The sequence below is a fragment of the Syngnathoides biaculeatus genome, chromosome 6 (assembly GCF_019802595.1).
Source record: "Syngnathoides biaculeatus isolate LvHL_M chromosome 6, ASM1980259v1, whole genome shotgun sequence".
NCBI lineage: Eukaryota > Metazoa > Chordata > Actinopteri > Syngnathiformes > Syngnathidae > Syngnathoides > Syngnathoides biaculeatus.
Genome location: NC_084645.1, coordinates 2,659,979 through 2,677,140, shown reverse-complemented (window position 1 = coordinate 2,677,140; position 17,162 = coordinate 2,659,979). Strand labels below are relative to the sequence as shown.

The following is a 17,162-nucleotide window of genomic DNA, read 5'->3' as shown; positions in this document are numbered from 1 at the left end:
GCATCGGGATTGCTATGATTGTGATCGTGGTGGTCATGGCTTTGGTCATTCTTTCCGTCGTCCTCCTCACTCCTAATGATTCCCAACCGCTTCATGACCTAGCCTCGGGAGCGACTGATCCCCGGCCGCCTCATGATGAAGCCTCGGTGGCGACCGGCCCCTGGCCACCTTCCAACCGAGCCTCGGCGGTGATCGATACCCGGTCGTCTCGCAACCGCGTCTCGGGAGGGCTTCGCCCGGAGCAGTTGCATGTTTTTGTCTGGTTCCTCCTTCACCGTTGGGTTCGTCCTCGAGGACGTCCACCGGAATCACCCCGTGGTGACCCTGGTGCTTGGCGTCCGGGTCCTCCTCCTGACCTGTCCAGCCAGACGCCTCGCTTTTTGTGGCCTGTCCTGATGCGAAAGCTTCCTCTGAAGCGCCGAAGAGGAAGATGAGCAGTGAAAACGTAAAACTTTTGAATATGATCAAAGACGGCAGAAGTTGCGCTTTTGTGGTGTGCCACTGTGGCTTAAATGAATACACGGTTTAAATGAATACACGGTGCGCTATATAAAAAAGGATGTGGCAAACATCCGTAAAACCGCTTTCATAACTTTTAAAAAAGTGAAACGTGGTGAAATCAGAGGATTGTTCGAATGGAAGGTGCGTGAACATTGTGAATAGTGGATTGCAGAAAAACGATAATGGTGACAAAAATAAAGAGAATGAAGATAGTGCTGACGAACCTAAATCCAGCGCTAGTGCTGCAAGGAGCGATTCCCCCGCCAACCTCACCTTGTGGATGAGGCTTTCCGACAAGCAAAGGTTGGTTTGAAAATTTTCAGTCGTTACAGCCTCAGAAGTGTGCCTCTGTATGGTGAGGCTTCCTCTGCCAACAACGATGCTGCTCGTCATTATGTAGAGGAAGAATTTGCAAAAGACATTGACGACAATAAGGTACAAGCTCTCAAGTTTAGTAATCGTGTTGACAGGGTTATGTCCCTGTACAAGGGAATTTTGAAACAGAAGAAAAAACAGACAACTCCCCATAACCACATTTCATTCAAAGATAAAAACCTCAGTAACATCGTCAGCACACCCAACAGAAGATTCTGTGAGTGAAGCATGTTAATTACGTATGTAATGCAATAAAAATCTTACTGTGTAGCACAATGTTTGAATAAATATTTACTCAGTATTTAAATATATGTCTGAAGTATGCAAAGTATAAATACTGTACTGTTGATATATTTTAAACATTCTGGTACCCACATACAAAAAACAAAACTCCCCCTCTCAAAGGTAAAAAACTCAGCTTCATCACCAGGGCCTCCAGCAAAAGCCTAAGTGATGAATGGTAACTATGCTGTAATACAGTAAGTGTATTGATCAGGTTTTAGAATTAAATATTTACCGAAATACCTCTTTTTGTTTTGTTTCCATATTTTGAAAATTCTGATACCTATTATAGTCATACATGCCCACCTACTTCACGGTTTTTCAGTTTTTCACTTTTCACGGGTGGTTCTGGGCTCAATTAACTGCAAAAAACAAGGAATTACAGTATAGAGATCGTTCGCGTGACGTCACTGTTTGTTTACGATGCCATATTGTCAGTCCAACAAAGCTGCTCAGCAGTGGGGGAGTCGCTGAACCGGAGCAGATTTTTCACAATGCCCAAGACATGTTGTGCTGTCAGTTGTCACAATAGACGAGACAATTCTTCAAAAATATCATTCTATCGAATACCAGCTGGAAAGACCACAAAAGATTGATGGATTTCGGGAATTAAATAGGATGCATGGTGTCCAACGAAATACACACGCCTATGTAGCGATCATTAAATTTCAGGTAGAAATTATTCTTCTCAATCTCAAATTATTAAGAAGTATTTATAATGCCAATTTTACTCATTTGAGAAAAATGCATATAACAAATAGACAAGGCGTATTTCAAAGCATTCAATCTTTACTTCCACATAAAATTGTCTTGCTGCATGATGAAGGTTGTCCTGATTAGATTGGATGCATTATTCTTTAAATTCATCCATCCCTCCATTTTCTTTGCTGCTTATCCTCACGAGAGTCGCGGGGAGTCCTGGAGCCTATCCCAGCTGTCAACGGGCAGGAGGCGGGGTACACCCTGAACTGGTTGCCAGCCAATCGCAGGGCACATCGAGACAAACAACCCCACTCACAATCACACCTATGGGCAATTTAGAGTGTCCAAAATAAAGTTGCATGTTTTTGGGATGTGGGAGAAAACCGGAGTACCCGGAGGAAACCCACGCAGGCACGGGGAGAATATGCAAACTCCACACAGGCAGGGCCGGCATCGAACCCGGGACCTCAGAACTGTGAGGCCAACTCTTTAGCAGCTCATCCACCGTGCTACCCTATTCTTTAAATTGCGATACAATATTGTTTGCCAATCAGGTGTGAAGGTATCACAATCCATTGTTCAAAGAAGACTCAGAGAAAAGAAATATACATGCCATACCACAAGATTCAAACCATTCATCAGCAAAATGAATCAAACAACCAGATTAGATTTTGCCAAAAAGTACAGAGACAAGCGGCAAAAGTTTTTTGAACTCATGAAAATAACATTAACCTTGACTAAAGTGATGGAAAAGCCTCAGTATGGAGAATAAAAACATCTGCATATGATCCAAAAAACACAAGGTAATTTTTGAAGGACGGTGGAGGTCATGATCTGTGAAGCATGCTGGAGGTAATCTCATGGCTTGGGCTTGCATGGCTGCTCTAAAACAGTTCAACCTCTATTGAATTGAAGCCGCTAAAAAGAAATGTAATGTTCAAACTGATAATGTTTTAGCAAATAATAATTTACGTGGGACTTTATGGCTGCAACATGTTTAAAAAAAGATGGGTCAGGGTAAGGTTTACCACTTTGTTGCATCACCTTCACGTTCAAGCAACTTTGTCAGATGTTATACATACATGGCATACAACATACCTGAAATAGCATTCCTCTCAGATCCACGGTGCTACAACAGACAAAAGAGTAAAAAAATAAATGGATAAAATATAATTAAACTGGTCAGTCTAAAATATAACCAATATGGTCAATTTGGTAAAGTTGACAAGAACTGGAACACCAATATATAGTAAACATTGATGTGTGGTATAGACATTTATCAAAAGTGTAGCACAATAATCAGTTTGGTTATGTACACAGTGCTGCAAGGGCAAGGCTTATACTGTGCTTAAAATGTGGTTTGTGCATGACCTTAATTGCTGGTCTAGAGTCAATGGTGGTGAGTTCCAGGGAGGGATAATAATAATGGGGGCAAAGCAGAGAGGAGTTGAGCATTCTGACTGCCTGGTTGAAGAAACTAGCTTTGAGCCTGCTGGTTTTGGTCCAAAGGCTCTGCAGTCTCCTCCCTGATAGCAGCAATCTGAAGAGATAGTTGGATGGATGAGTGGCATCACCTGCGATTCTGGTGGCCTTGTGGGTGAGGCAGGTGTGATAAATGTCCATAAAGAAGTGGAGAGAGTTAGACCTATGATCTTCTTAGCTGCTCTCACAGGAGGTAGAGTCGCTGCTGAGTCTTTTTAGCCAGTGCCTTGGTGTTAGTGGTCCAGGACAGGTCATCGGGAGATGTGTACAACGAGGATTTTGGCACCGCTCACCCAGTCTAATGCAGCAACATTGATGGTGAGCAGGAGATACTGGTTGTGCCATTTCCAATATGATCTCCTTAGTCTTCTCAACATTCAGGTGGAGATTGTTGTCCTTGCACCACATCGCCATCTCACTCCTGTAGCTTGTCTCGTTTTTGTTGAGGAGGGCCACCACAATCTGCAAACTTGATGAAGAGGTTGGAGTTGGATGTGGGTGCACAGTCATGGGTCAGCACAGTGAAGAGGAGAAGGGTCACCACTCTTCCTCGGGGGCCCTGTGTTCAGTATGCTTGTATTGGAGGTGTTGCTGCCGGCCCAAACTCACCCAGTCAGGATGTTCAAAAGCCGTTTGCACAGGAGGTATTGAGTCCCAACCGGTCTAGTTGACGATGAGCTGATGTGGTTGGGTAATTATGAATGCTGAGCTGAAGCTGCCGAAAAGCATTCTGACATGTGAGCCTTTGGACTTCAAGTGGTTGGAGGCTGAGTGAAGGCTAATGGAGACAGCATAATTTGTCGAGCATTTGGACAAATATGTAAACTAGTCGGGGTCCAGCGTGAGAGGGAGGATTTGATGTGTTCCATGACAAGCCGGTCAAAGAACTTCATAATGATGGGAATGAATACAATCAGTCAGTAGTCATTGTAGCAGGAGGGAGATGGCTTCTTGTGGACAGAGATGATGGTGGTGGCTTTGAGGCAGGTCGGAATGACGGCTTGGATCAGTGAGGTGTTGAAGATGTCTCTGGGGACATCAGTGAACTCATCTGCACAGCCTCTCAGGACGCAGCCATGAATGTCATCAAGTTTGGAGGCTTCCTTGCGTTAGTCCTTCCGAGTGCTCTTTGTACTATGTCCAGAGACAGCAGCAGCACCTAGTCATTGGGAGGCGGAGGGATCTTTTCTGCTGGGATGGTGTTGTCTGCTTCAAAGAGACCAAAGAATTCATTGAGGTGGTCAGGCAGCGAAGAGGAGTTATCACAGGTCTGTGGGGGGCGCTTGTAGTCTATGATGGTCTGGATAGCATTCTACAGGATCCTTGTGTCCCTAGTGTCGCTTAAGTGGTCGGATCTGACGACCCCCTCTGACCACACCCGGATCTTCTCCTTGGCTGGCTTTGTCACCTTAGCCAGCCAAATAGAATTAGCATGACAGTAGTGTGGTCTGAGGCTCCCGGGTGGGGGAGGAAGAAGGCTTTGTAGGGTCCTTTGTGAGTTGCATAAACGTTGTCCAGGATGTTTCCTCCTTTCGTGGGAAATGTAACATGTCCATGAAGTTGTGAGAATACAGTCTTGGGGTTGGCATGGTTAAAATCCCCAGCCAGGATGAAAAAGCCATCAGTATGTGATGTCTGTTGCGCAATGATGACCCAGACGAGTTCGTAGAGTGCCTCGCTTCTGTTGTTAGCTCAGCTGGGAGTGATGTAAATGGCTGCCAGCAGAAGAGCCGTAAATTCCCTCGGGAGATATAAAGGATGCCACTTGACAATCATCAACTCTAATAGGGGTAAGCAGTGTTTACAAAGCACTTCAGTGCCATGGCACCAGGCAACGTTAATGTAGCGAGTCTTCCCTCTCTCGACGAGTGCTCTGTAGGCCCGGTAACATGTTAGCTGTCTTGGTTGAATGGCACGCTCACCTATGTTTCCAGAAAAGCGAAGCCATAGCACTCACACTTTTTGTTGATGTGCGGAACAAACGGATATCGTGAATCTGGTTGTCCACCAACCATACATCGAGTAGGGTACACACACACAACCTGCCCAAAAGTGTTTTTTGTGTGTGTATAGTCCATACTGAATGCACACACAACACCATTTTGGACGGCAAGATCGTGTCTATATATCATGGCTAGGAAGTGATAAGTGTATAATGTAATGTTTTGGCTATGGTTATCGTTTGATCTTTTATCTTGAAAGTCCTCTGACAAACGAACACTGTAACCAGAGGTGATTGAGGCACTTGTGTTGGAGTGAGAAATAAAGAAAGAAGCCATATGTGAAACTTGAGTTTGTGGTGTGGTTGTGATTGTATTGACGACAGTGGGGCACGACGAGCGAGGACAATAAGGAAGTGAGCTAGAGAGGTTGGCGGGGAAAAAGCGAAATGAACATCACCCACGTTAAAAAGTACAGTTGGACTCACGTCTACATTATTCAATAACACGATAGCAAGATCATAACATGGTGTCAGACTCACGGGGGGGCGAACAAAGACGACAACGAATTGACCACGATGGAGGTGTACGTTCGGTGTTCCAAGCTCGAGGATGGAGTGGGACTCATCCAATTTACCAGATGCATGGTGGAGATTCAAGCAACACACTGAACTCATGTTCACGGGACTGCTTAAAAACAGAGCTCAAGAGGAAAAGTGCCGTTCCTCCTGCTGTAGATCGGCGATAAAGGACGGGATTTCGGCAATACGTGGACACTGACCGGAGACGAAAATAAATTGCTTAAATCATATAACGAAAAATTATCTGATTACCTCACTCCGAAAGCAAACCCCATATTTGCTAGTTCCACAAGAAGGCGCAAGGTAACTGTGAGTCATTTGAGCACTTTGTGACAGAACACAAGCTGTTGGTTAAAGACTAACTACACAAACAGCGATGAGATGGTCAGAGACTGCATAGTTTTCGTTACCAACTCACCAAGTGTGCGTGAAAACTAACTCAGCCAAGGGCCAGAACTCACGCTGGAAATAGCGATTGAAATAGCCCGCTCCCACAAGTTATTATACTGCAGCCAAAGATTGGAGGTGCACATTATCCACCGCAAACCTGGAAAGCAAAGTTTCACTGCAGGTACTAGTAGACATATTGACAGCCCAAAGACCTCCGTAAAGATATGCAACAAGTGTGGAGGATACCACAGTAAATTAGCTGAATGTCCAGCAAAAGGTAAAAAATGCCTGAAGTGACAGATTCCTTTTTCTGTCCATTCTTACAACTACAAACAACACAATGAAATACCATAATGAAAAGGCCGTAACACGCTTATAAACAAGCCAATTTTCACAAAAAGATGACTAAAAAAACGCAAGTTGTATTGTAGTTTTGCCGTCCGGTATGGCATCCTAAACAAAAGTCATGTGACTCATGACGTCACGTAAAGTATCTATAGCTGGATTTATATCCAAAAATAACATTCTGCAAATGTCAAGCAGAAACGCTTTGGAGTAGGTGCACAATGATGTGTGAGTGCGCAGCAAAGACAGACACATTCAGTTCCCATACAAAAAAAAAAAAAAAAAAACACTGTTGTGTACAGAGAGCGAGAAGCTGTTGCATGTGCATGCGCAACCATTTTGCAAACACCTTTTCTTTCAACCACATTCAATAAACATTTGGGAACTGAGGACACACTGTTGAAGGTTTGTAGGTGGAATTCTTTCCCATTCCTGCTTGATGTACATCTTCAGCTGTTTAACAGTGCGAGGGGTCTCTGTTGTCGTATTTTACGCTTCATAATGTTCACACATTTTCAATTGAACACAGGTCTGGACTGTTGGACCCGCACTCAACAAACCCTTGATGCAAACACCTTCTTCCACCTGTTCAAACCTGCGTGGATTGCTTTCTTCATTTTCTTACCAGACATCATTGCTCCAGACTGTTGACCAAGTATTTGAAGTCCTCCAATAATGCTCTTCCCCCTCCACTCCCTCTGTCTCACGTACAGCACACCTCACCAATGCTTTGCTGTACTATTCTAACATACTTCTGTTCCATTTCAGACTTCTGCATGGAGTAACACAGTTCCCCTCTGGGTAGTCTGGCATAGGCTTTCATTAGATCCACAAAGACACAATGTATAACCTCTTCCTGACGTTCCCATTACTTTCCCATCAACATCCTCAAGCCAAACCATGCAACTGTAGCACTCTTTCTAAACATGAAAACATACCGTGCTTGGAAATACTCACTTCTGTCCCGAGTCTAGCCTCCACTACTCTTTACCATAACTTCATTTTGTTGCTCATGAAATTTAGTTCCCACAGCTCTGCACATCCCCGTTGCTCTTAAAATTGGGGGCACAAGCAAATTTTTCCTCCATTCCTTTCGGCATCTTATAACTCGTTAGAATTCTGTTTAACAAACTGGTCAAAAATGCCAGTCACCTCTTCTAAATGCTTCAATATCTCAACATGTATATCATCAGGACCCAGGCCTTTTAACTTTTCATCCTCTTTAATTAATGCTTTTCTAACTTCCCCCTGACTAATAGTTGCCACATCCTGGGCCACAACACTTGCCTCTCATACTCTTCCTTCTAGCTTTTTTCCTCATTCATCAACTCCTCAAAGTATTCTTTCCATCGATCCAGTACAGTACTGGCACCAGTCAACACAGTTCCATCTCTATCCTTAATCACCCTAACCTGCTGCACATCCTTACCATCGCCATCAATGTGTCTGGCTGACTTGTATAGATCTTTTTTTTCTTTAATGCCCTGTCTGCCATACATGTCATCATATACCTCGTTTGGCCTTTGTCACCGCTACCTTTGCCCTATGTTGCATTTCAATGTATTCCATTCTTTTCTCCTCTGTCCTCTCAGGGTCCCCCATCTTCTGTGCTAAAGTCTTTTCTATATGATTTCCTGTACTTGAGATTTCCTGCACCACCTGTTACGCTCCTCTTTCTGCCCAAAAGCCTGCTTTCCACCTGGCCTTCGTCCTCAGCTCACAGTTGCTGAATATCCAGCGGTGCCCTGCAGGTTAACAGTTTTGGATGTTGATGTTGTTTAGCCGGACCACAAACGATTGTTTGTAATTCTTTATATGAACACTCCTATTTGTTTGGCAAAGTTTTAAGACGGATTCCCTCCTCATGCAACCCTCTGCATTAATCAGGGCTTTGGATCTTCCTCCAGTTTGCACTGGCTTATGCTCCGCAGAGGGCTGCATCGTGAACTAAACTTAAAACTTAAACTTAACTAAACATCACTTGCCCTAAAATTGGATTGGTTGCAAAGACCGCCCAATCCGGAAGTCGACGTTGTAGTTTTGCGCATGAAATAGTTAATAAATCAGCAATAGCTGATAAATAAAAGTAGTGAGCAACATTTAGATAATTGTAACAGAGTAGATGTACAGATACTTCTTAAAAGCATAAGAGGCGGAAGTGTTTTATTTTGGTCTCGTCCAGTCTTCTGGCTTATCCATAACAGGTTCCCAGCGGACAGGGGGATGCTTAGACCGATGTGCTCGCATATTAGTCTGCCGCGGAGTAATATTCAGAAATTGCATTTGTGTGTGGATGGTGGAAGTGTGGAATGAATCTAGCTAGCTAGTAGAAAACAGCCTATAACAACAGCAATGGCGACCCCATCCCAGAAAAATGAGCTGATCTATTTGATTCACATAAATGGCTTATTTTGAGTTTCAAAATGGTCAATTTTGCCAAAATACGACTGATTTGTATATGAGTGAACTCATGCCTGAATATTGACAATTTGTGCCACTTTGGTTTGGTTTATAAACAGTTACACACGCACAACCTGCCCAAAAGTGTTTTGTGTGTGTGTATAGTCCATACTGAAGGCACACACAACACCAACCGCCGACGCTTTCAGAATGTCACTGCAGTCAGGTGACATTTATCGCTTAAGCCCTTCACTTGCTATCTTGCAGGCTAGCGAATGCAATCAGAAGTTAACTTTCATTTTGTCCCAGTTGTGTGCTTCTAGGGAGCAAAGGATGTTCTGCCAACGGCTTGCTCCATCATGAGCAGCGCAGGTGTTACAACAAAGATGTATCGATTTCAGAAAAAACTCCAGCGCCTACTGTATTTATGGAAAGATAATCTGCCTCTTATTGGCTAGCACCAATAAAGGATTTGTACTTTTGATTTACTGTGAGTGAAAGCTCTTCATCAACACACCCACACGCAGTGCAAGTCATAAACTAAACATTTATAAACGCAGACATGAGTCATCGTATATCTAATTTTTGTTAGTCTCATACACTGAATACACATCAGATGAGATCCCTGTGTTCAACGATTTTTATATTGTTTTTTTTTGTATCTACACTCTTCCTGTAGAGACTGTCAAGCATTGTAAATAATGGTAGATGGTCATTAACGTTATTGATTAATTGTTATTAATAATTAATTTAATTCTCATTTTCGTCAGAATACCAAATATATAAATATGCAGTTTTCAAAAGCTGAATGTCAACAGATCTATCCAAGTCTGTTTTCCAAAAATCATCCATCCATTTTCTGAGCTGCTTATCATCACAAGATTCCCAGGAGTGTTGGCATATCTCAGCGACCAGGAGGCGGGGTACATGCTGGACTAGTTGCCAACCAATCGTAGGGCATATAGAAACAACCAGCCATTTGGCCTTACAATCCCATTTACAGGCAATATAGAGTCTCCAATTAAATAATGCATGTTTTTAGGATGTGGGAGGAAACAGGAGTGCCCGGAGAAAATCCACACAAGCACGGGGATTACATGCCAACACCACACAGCCCAGGCCGGGATTTGAACCCCAGTCCTCAGAACTGTGAGGCAGTTACCACATATTCTACTGAATAATTATTCCAAAGCCAAACATCAAAAAAGCACATCAAAGATGTCAAACATTTGATAGTGGAAGAGGGCATAAATATGATTGAGCCAAATGTTGACTGTAAATTAATAATTATTTTGCCAAATTATGACAATTTAAATTCAGGGATTAAATCTGAGCTCTTGGAAATTGAACTAGAATTTCTGAATGCAACTCACCTCAGCACCAGTTGCAATGGCCTCCATAGTCCAGCCATGCTCTGGAACAGATTCCAAAGCAGCATATAGGATTTTAGCTTGAAGTTGCTCCTCTGTTTTATAGTCCTCATCTTGCACATCAACATCACCCTGGTGCTGGTAACTTTAACACAAACAGGACAGAATCAACTTAAGATGAGACTTGTACCATAAGCATGAGCAAAATTAGATTATAATAATAATGACAAGTTTACTTCAGTGCACAGAAATCTTGTAACGTGTGAATGGATGAACAATTTACACGACGAGCTTTTGCAGCAGACTGACCTACTTCTTGGTTTGGTGGACTCATCGGCTACAGACTTAGCTGTTGAGTCTCCCTGGAAAGCTGTTGCTGGGTCATTACCAGCAAGGTGGGTGCATTGTTTTGATTTTGATTCATCTCGAAGCCTCAGAGCAGCACAGCTGAAGCCTCTTTTGGGACTGACACGGTGAAGTTTTGCTGTTGGTACCACCACAACTGCAATGAGCAATATTGTCAATAGACTACAAGGGATTTAGTTCAGGTAGACCTGACCATGACCTGCTTGCCATTGTCATAGTTGCCAAAATGTAAAATCCAATGAAACATTTGTATTTTCTTTTTAAACGCCAACATGGTACGGCCCAAAAAAATTCAGAACAGCTGGATCGTGGAAAGCACACTAACAATCGTATTTCAATCTGAAACACTAAAAGAAGGCAATTATTTTGGATCCTGTCTACAACCTGTATTAATATATTTTATTTATATACCATATAAGTGGTGATGGTGAAACCCACATCTTACACAAGCAGTGAGCAGACCACCCTTGGTTGCACAAATTTGCTTGATTTAGCATGCAATCTGCATCCTGTGATAACAAACTGAAATAAAGCACACATGAAAACCAATCCAGTGCAGTGAACCACAGCCTCACGTCTTCTTTTTTTTCAACACGAATGCACTCAGTCTCTAACAACGAGCTGCTCCTCAGCCTACTTCTACTTCCGAGTTTACCTGACACCGCCCTCCTCTGCTCTTAAAGGGGTACAGTCATAATTACAAACAGAACACACACATGCAACTTCACCTCTGCGGGCATAACTGAGCACACTCGTACATTTTTCAAATGTGAGTGATTGGTGTACACAAAGTTTTCGGCCTTGTTTTAAAATTATCCAAACTCCGTGTATTTAATAAATAGGTACGCAATAACCGGACAACCATGACAACTATTTTTCATGTACAAGTCTCGTTTATTATTGCACCAAAACGCCACAGAAGCTAATGACGGAGTCCACAGTCTAAGTTGGTATATTTTCGTCGTATTTTAAAGAACGAAATCCGTTTAAAATGTAGTCACGTTAATTTGAGCGCAATAGCTGGTCATAAGTTGCTTTACCATAAATGTGATTTCATGTGGTAAACTGATGCCATAAACAGACAGCTCCCAGATCTTTTCCGCTTGAGTACCCCCTTGCGGCCGTTAGAAAAAAATGCACAAATTAGCCGCATCACCTCATAAACCGAAGGGTTGAAAGCATGTGAAAAGTCACGGCTCATAGGCCAGAAATTACGGTACAGAGTGAAGAAAAGTATTTGAACACCCTGCTCTATTGCAAGTTCTCCCACTTAGAAATCATGGAGAGGTCTGAAATTTTCATTGTAAGTGCATGTCCACTGTGAGAATGATAATCTAAAAATGAAAATCCAGTAATCATAATGTATGATTTTTTTCAACCATTTATTTGTGTGATACAGCTGCAAATAAGTATTTGAACACATGTCTATCAGCTAGAATTCTGACCCTCAAAGACCTGTTAGTCCGCCTTTAAAAGTCCACCTCCGCTCCATGCTGAATCAGATGCACCTGTGTGAGGTCGTTTGCTGCATAAAGACACCCGTCCACCCCATACAATCAATAAGACTCAAACTTGTAACATTGCCAAGACATAAGAGCTGTCCAAAGACACCAGAAACAAAATTGTACAACTCCACACGGCTGGAAAGAGCTACGGAGAAATTGCCAAGCAGCTTGGTGAAAAAAGGTCCACTGTTGGAGAAGAAGCTAAACTTTACGGTCACTCTCAATCGGAGTGGAGCCCCATGCAAGGTATCACCTCGTGGGGTCTCAATGATCCTTAGAAAGGTAAGGAATCAGCTCAGGACTACATGACAGGACTTGGTCAATGACCTGAAAAGAGCTTGGACCACCCGTTTCCAAGTTGGTAATACACTAAGACGTCATGGTTTGAAATCTTGTATGGCACGGAAGGTTCCCCTGCTTAAAGGGGAACCTTCCGGTTGTGCGTGTCATGTCAAGGCCTGTCTTAAGTTTGCCAATGACCATTTGGATGATACAGAGGAGTCATGCGAGAAAGTTTTGTGGTCAGATGAGACCAAAATGGAACTTTTTGGTCATAATTCCACTAACCTGTTTAGAGGAAGATGAATGATGAGTTCCATCCCAAGAACACCATCCCTATTTTGAAGCATGGGGGTGTTACCATCATGCTTTGGGGGTGTTTTTCTGCACATGGGACAGGACGACTGCACTGTATTAAGGAAAGGATGACCGCACCCATGTATTGTGAAATTTTGGGAAACAACCTCTTTCCCTCAGTCAGAACATTGAAGATATGTCGTGGCTGGCTCTTTCAACATGACAATGACCTTAAGCACACAGACAGAAAAACCAAGGAGTGGCTCCGTAAGAAGCATATCAAGGTTCTGTCATGGCCTAGCCAGTCTCCAGACCTAAACCCAATAGAAAATCTTTGGAGTGAGCTGAAACTCAGTGTTTCTCAGGGACAGCCCAGAAACCTGTCTGATCTAGAGAATATCTGTGTGGAGGAGTGGGCCAAAATCCCTCCTGCAGTGTGTGAAAACCTGGTGAACAACTACAGGAAACGTTTGACCTCTGTAATTTCAAACAAAGCCTAACTGTACCAAGTATTAACATTGGTTTTCTCAGGTGTTCAAAGACTTATTTGCAGCTGTATCACACAAATAAATCATTAAAAAATCATACATTGTGATATCTGGATTTTTATTTTTGTTATCTCTCTCACAGATGACATGCACCTACGATGAAAATTTCAGACCCCTCCATGATTTCTAAGTGTGAGAACTTGCAATAGAGCAGGGTGTTCAAATATTTATTTTCTTCACTGTATTTTCTTATTTTCTGGTTATTCCGACATACTGCTTATAGATAGCTTGTGAGATGGTGTTGGGGATTGTTGATGGAAATAACCGCGTGCCACTTCCATTCTGCTGTGTGTCAAAGATTGGTGACCCTAAAAACCCTAAAAACTTCCATCCATCCATTCATTATCGATCGGTTTTCCAAGTCGGGTCGCATGGGTCGGGGTCTCTTTACGGTGGGACATGCCTGGAACACCTCACCAGGGTGCTGTACAGGAGGCATCCGAATCGGATGCCCAACCATCTCATCTGGCTTCTCTCAATGCGGAAGAGTAGCGGTTCGACACTGAGCCCCTCCCAGATGAATGAACTTCTCACCCGGCCACTTGTATCAGGGATCGTATTCTTTCAGTCACGACCTACAGCTCATGCCCATATTTTTGTCTAGATAAAATAATTTGCGTAAAAAAATAGACATTCTATACCCTGTAAGAGAAATGTCCTGTTTGTTGTTGAAAAGCTTGATCTCACTCTGATGTCACGGGTCATGCAACAGGATAATGACCCAAAACACACAGTTAAAAACACATGAGAATGGCTAAAAGGGAAACATTTTACTATTCTGAAGTGGCTTTCTTGGAGCCCTGATTTAAATTCTATAGAAAATATGTGGAAAGGGCTGAAACATGCCATCTGGAGAAAGTCTTTTCATAACTGACAGAAGAGGAGCAGTTTGCTCCAGTGGACTAAAATATCTGATGGAGCTGCATAAGTCTCATTGCAAGTGACAAATTTTGATTGCAATCATTTCCTCGAAAAGGTTGCACAAAACATATTTTGGGTACCGTCGTTTTTGTCAAGCCCCATTTCATTACTCTCCATCCATCCATTATCTTTGCTGCTTATCCTCACAAGGGTCGCGGAAGTACTGGACCCAATCCCAGCTGTCATCGGTCAGGGGGCAAGGTACAGCCTGAACTGGTTGCCAGGAATCGCAGGGCACATGGAGACCTACAACAGCCGCACTCACAATCACACCAAAGGGCAATTTAGAGTCTCCAATTGAGTGTTTTGGGGTTGTGGGAGGAAATTGAAGTGCCCGGAGAAATCCCACGCACCCACGGGGAGAACATCCAAACCCCACACAGGCGGGGCCGGGATTTTAACCCCGGTCTTCAGATTTGTCAGGCCAATGCTTGACAGCTGCACCCCCGTGCCGCCTCGTTTTATGACTTTGTTCTTTGTTTTTTTAAATAATTTTGTTGAACCAAAGTCCAAGACCAATATCTGATTTTCATTGATGAATTTTTATGAAATTTCTATTCATTCCTTTTGTCAGAATAAAGTTATTCTTCTGACCACTGTGGCCTTTTCTTTCATTCACGGAGGGGTCATCAACAATTTTGTCCACGTACATACATACCCCTAGCAGAGTCTGTATATTGGTAGATTTGGGGGGAAATATGACTGACCATGAGGACCATCTTATTTTCTTTATTACTGTTTTGTTGAATGACTCTGTAGGTTTGTTAATAAATTCAGAAAAACAGCTGTAACTTTTTTTTCCTTTTTTCAGGCTTCAGGCACATGAATTTCTTGGGGAGTCCAACCAAAAAAAGTGTTTTATCATCGTTGAATGATTGTTTAAGTTTGTAAAGGAATCAAGGAAAACGGCTGTGATTTTCTTTAGATTTCACTGTGTGAGGTTTGGGGCACGTTAATTTAATGGTCATCCAACCAAAATCATGTTTTCTAATCGTTAAGTGAAAGGTAATACTTGTTCTTTTTACATTTTCTTGTACCCAATATTTGAATGTTTGAATGTGAAGATTTTCTGTGGTTTTGACAACGATGAAAATGTTACTCGACTTCGGTGTGGAAAATCACGTTCATAGGATTCGTCCATGATAGAAAACTTTGTCCATGAGTCACGATTGTTATTCTTACTTTCAGTAACATTTCAAGTAATTCGGAAGATGCGCTTCATCTATGTTTGACTGAGAATAATAGATAGCTCGGGTGGACGCCATTGAAAATATGAAAACGTCCGTTTTTCCATCGTATTTTCATCTATTTTTATCTCAACTCATGAAACGAGTATTTCTCGAGTCTGAGATGGAAAAAGATGACACGCTGTGGCGACCCCTAACGGGACAAGCCGAACGGAAAATAAGAAGAATTTATCGACCAACGAGTTAAGGTTTCAGTGACAAATTTCCCAATGATGTCTGAAAAATAGAATTTGGGCCAATTTGTGACATAAAATCCTAATCTGATTCTTGCAAATGATTAGCCGTTTTGATATGGAGGTATTCTTAAAATGTTCGTAGCATACTGTATCGCCAATATTGCACTACAGTACTCTGAAATGGCTTTTAGTTTAACTTCACTCCCATTAAAACAAGATACATGCGTGACCAATCACTTTTTTTTAATGGTACACATTTACAAATTCTGAGAGGGTGTAGCATAACGTTTATTTAACTATCAGGTAATTTTACTCTGCCGAGTTGGCAAACATAAGCTTTTGACTCTCCTCCATAATAACCCACAGCATATCAAAATCTTCTGAAAAGTTCTGCTTTCATCAAATAGATGCCAAATATAGAATAATTACCACGATACAGCCCCCGAAATGCCCTTCCAGTAATGAAAGACAGGAGTAGCGTCGCCATGTCTAGTCCTTTTTTCTCACGGTGCTAAAATTTCCATAGATATACATAAGTAGATCCAATACGCCCGTTTGAGCTGGGTATCCCATGATGATGTTTAGATAATAAGGTCAAAGTCGTCAGCGCATTTTGTGTTTGAACGGCAAAACGACCGAATGTCCAAAATAACAAGGACGCCGGCACGCTGTGCCGCATACAGTTGTACGTAACGCTGTCCAACCGTGACGAGGAAAGTGGGAAGAGCTTTTCAGACGTTAAAATATTTTTTTGTTTGTTCTTCTTTTATACGCTCTGGCGTTGAATAAGAAAGTCTCTGATACTGTAGTCGTACATTTGCACGACTTTTATGCGGGCAGAGTGGGTTAAGTTTCCCCGCAGTGACTGGCTGAATGTGAGTGGGAATTGATGTCCATGTCTATATGTGTGGCTTGCAACTGACTGGGGACTACAGTATAGTCCGCCTTTCGCCCTACGTCAGATGGGACATGCTCCAACACCGAGCGACACACACCAAGATAAGCGATGTTGAAACTGGATGGAAGGAAACATGTTGAAATTTGGTTGAGAAATGAAAATGTTACGACGTACAATGTCCATGCATGAACTTTTAGGAATGTCGCCCCTGCCAACAGGGCCACCACATAGGCACGTCTGTTAGCTTGGGTGGATACCTTTTCAGTGACGTCACGCCGACCCCATTTTTGTTTACAACGCCATTTTGGACGGCAAGATCTGTCTACATATCTTGGCTTGGAAGCGATAAGTGTATACTGTAATGTTTTGGCTATGATTATCGTCTGATCTTTTATCTTGAAAGTCCTTTGACAAACGAACACTGTAACCAGAGGCAATTGAGGCACTTGTGCTGGAGTGAGGAATAAAAAAAAAGCCACATGTGAAATCGAGAGCAAGTATCGTCTCATTATTATTAGATTGACCAAGTGTGGTCGTGATTGTGATTGTGTCTATGT

General features: G+C 42.6%; 1 protein-coding gene across 3 annotated transcripts in view; it reads right to left on the bottom strand.

Annotated features, from left to right (window-relative positions):
• Nucleotides 1-16,629, bottom strand: part of coq9 (coenzyme Q9 homolog (S. cerevisiae)) — a 41,893-nt gene extending 25,264 nt beyond the window's left edge. The window contains exons 1-3 of one of the 3 annotated variants that reach the window (XM_061823329.1): nucleotides 16,137-16,629; nucleotides 10,678-10,870; nucleotides 10,372-10,513 (exon numbers count right to left, since the gene is read on the bottom strand). In XM_061823329.1, the coding sequence (XP_061679313.1) occupies nucleotides 10,372-10,513; nucleotides 10,678-10,870; nucleotides 16,137-16,194 (393 nt within the window). In that variant the 5' untranslated portion in view covers nucleotides 16,195-16,629. The remainder of the gene's footprint in view (nucleotides 1-10,371; nucleotides 10,514-10,677; nucleotides 10,871-16,136) is intronic. The other 2 variants (XM_061823327.1, XM_061823326.1) reach the window with 2 other exon arrangements.
• Between the last annotated feature and the right edge of the window lie 533 nt (nucleotides 16,630-17,162).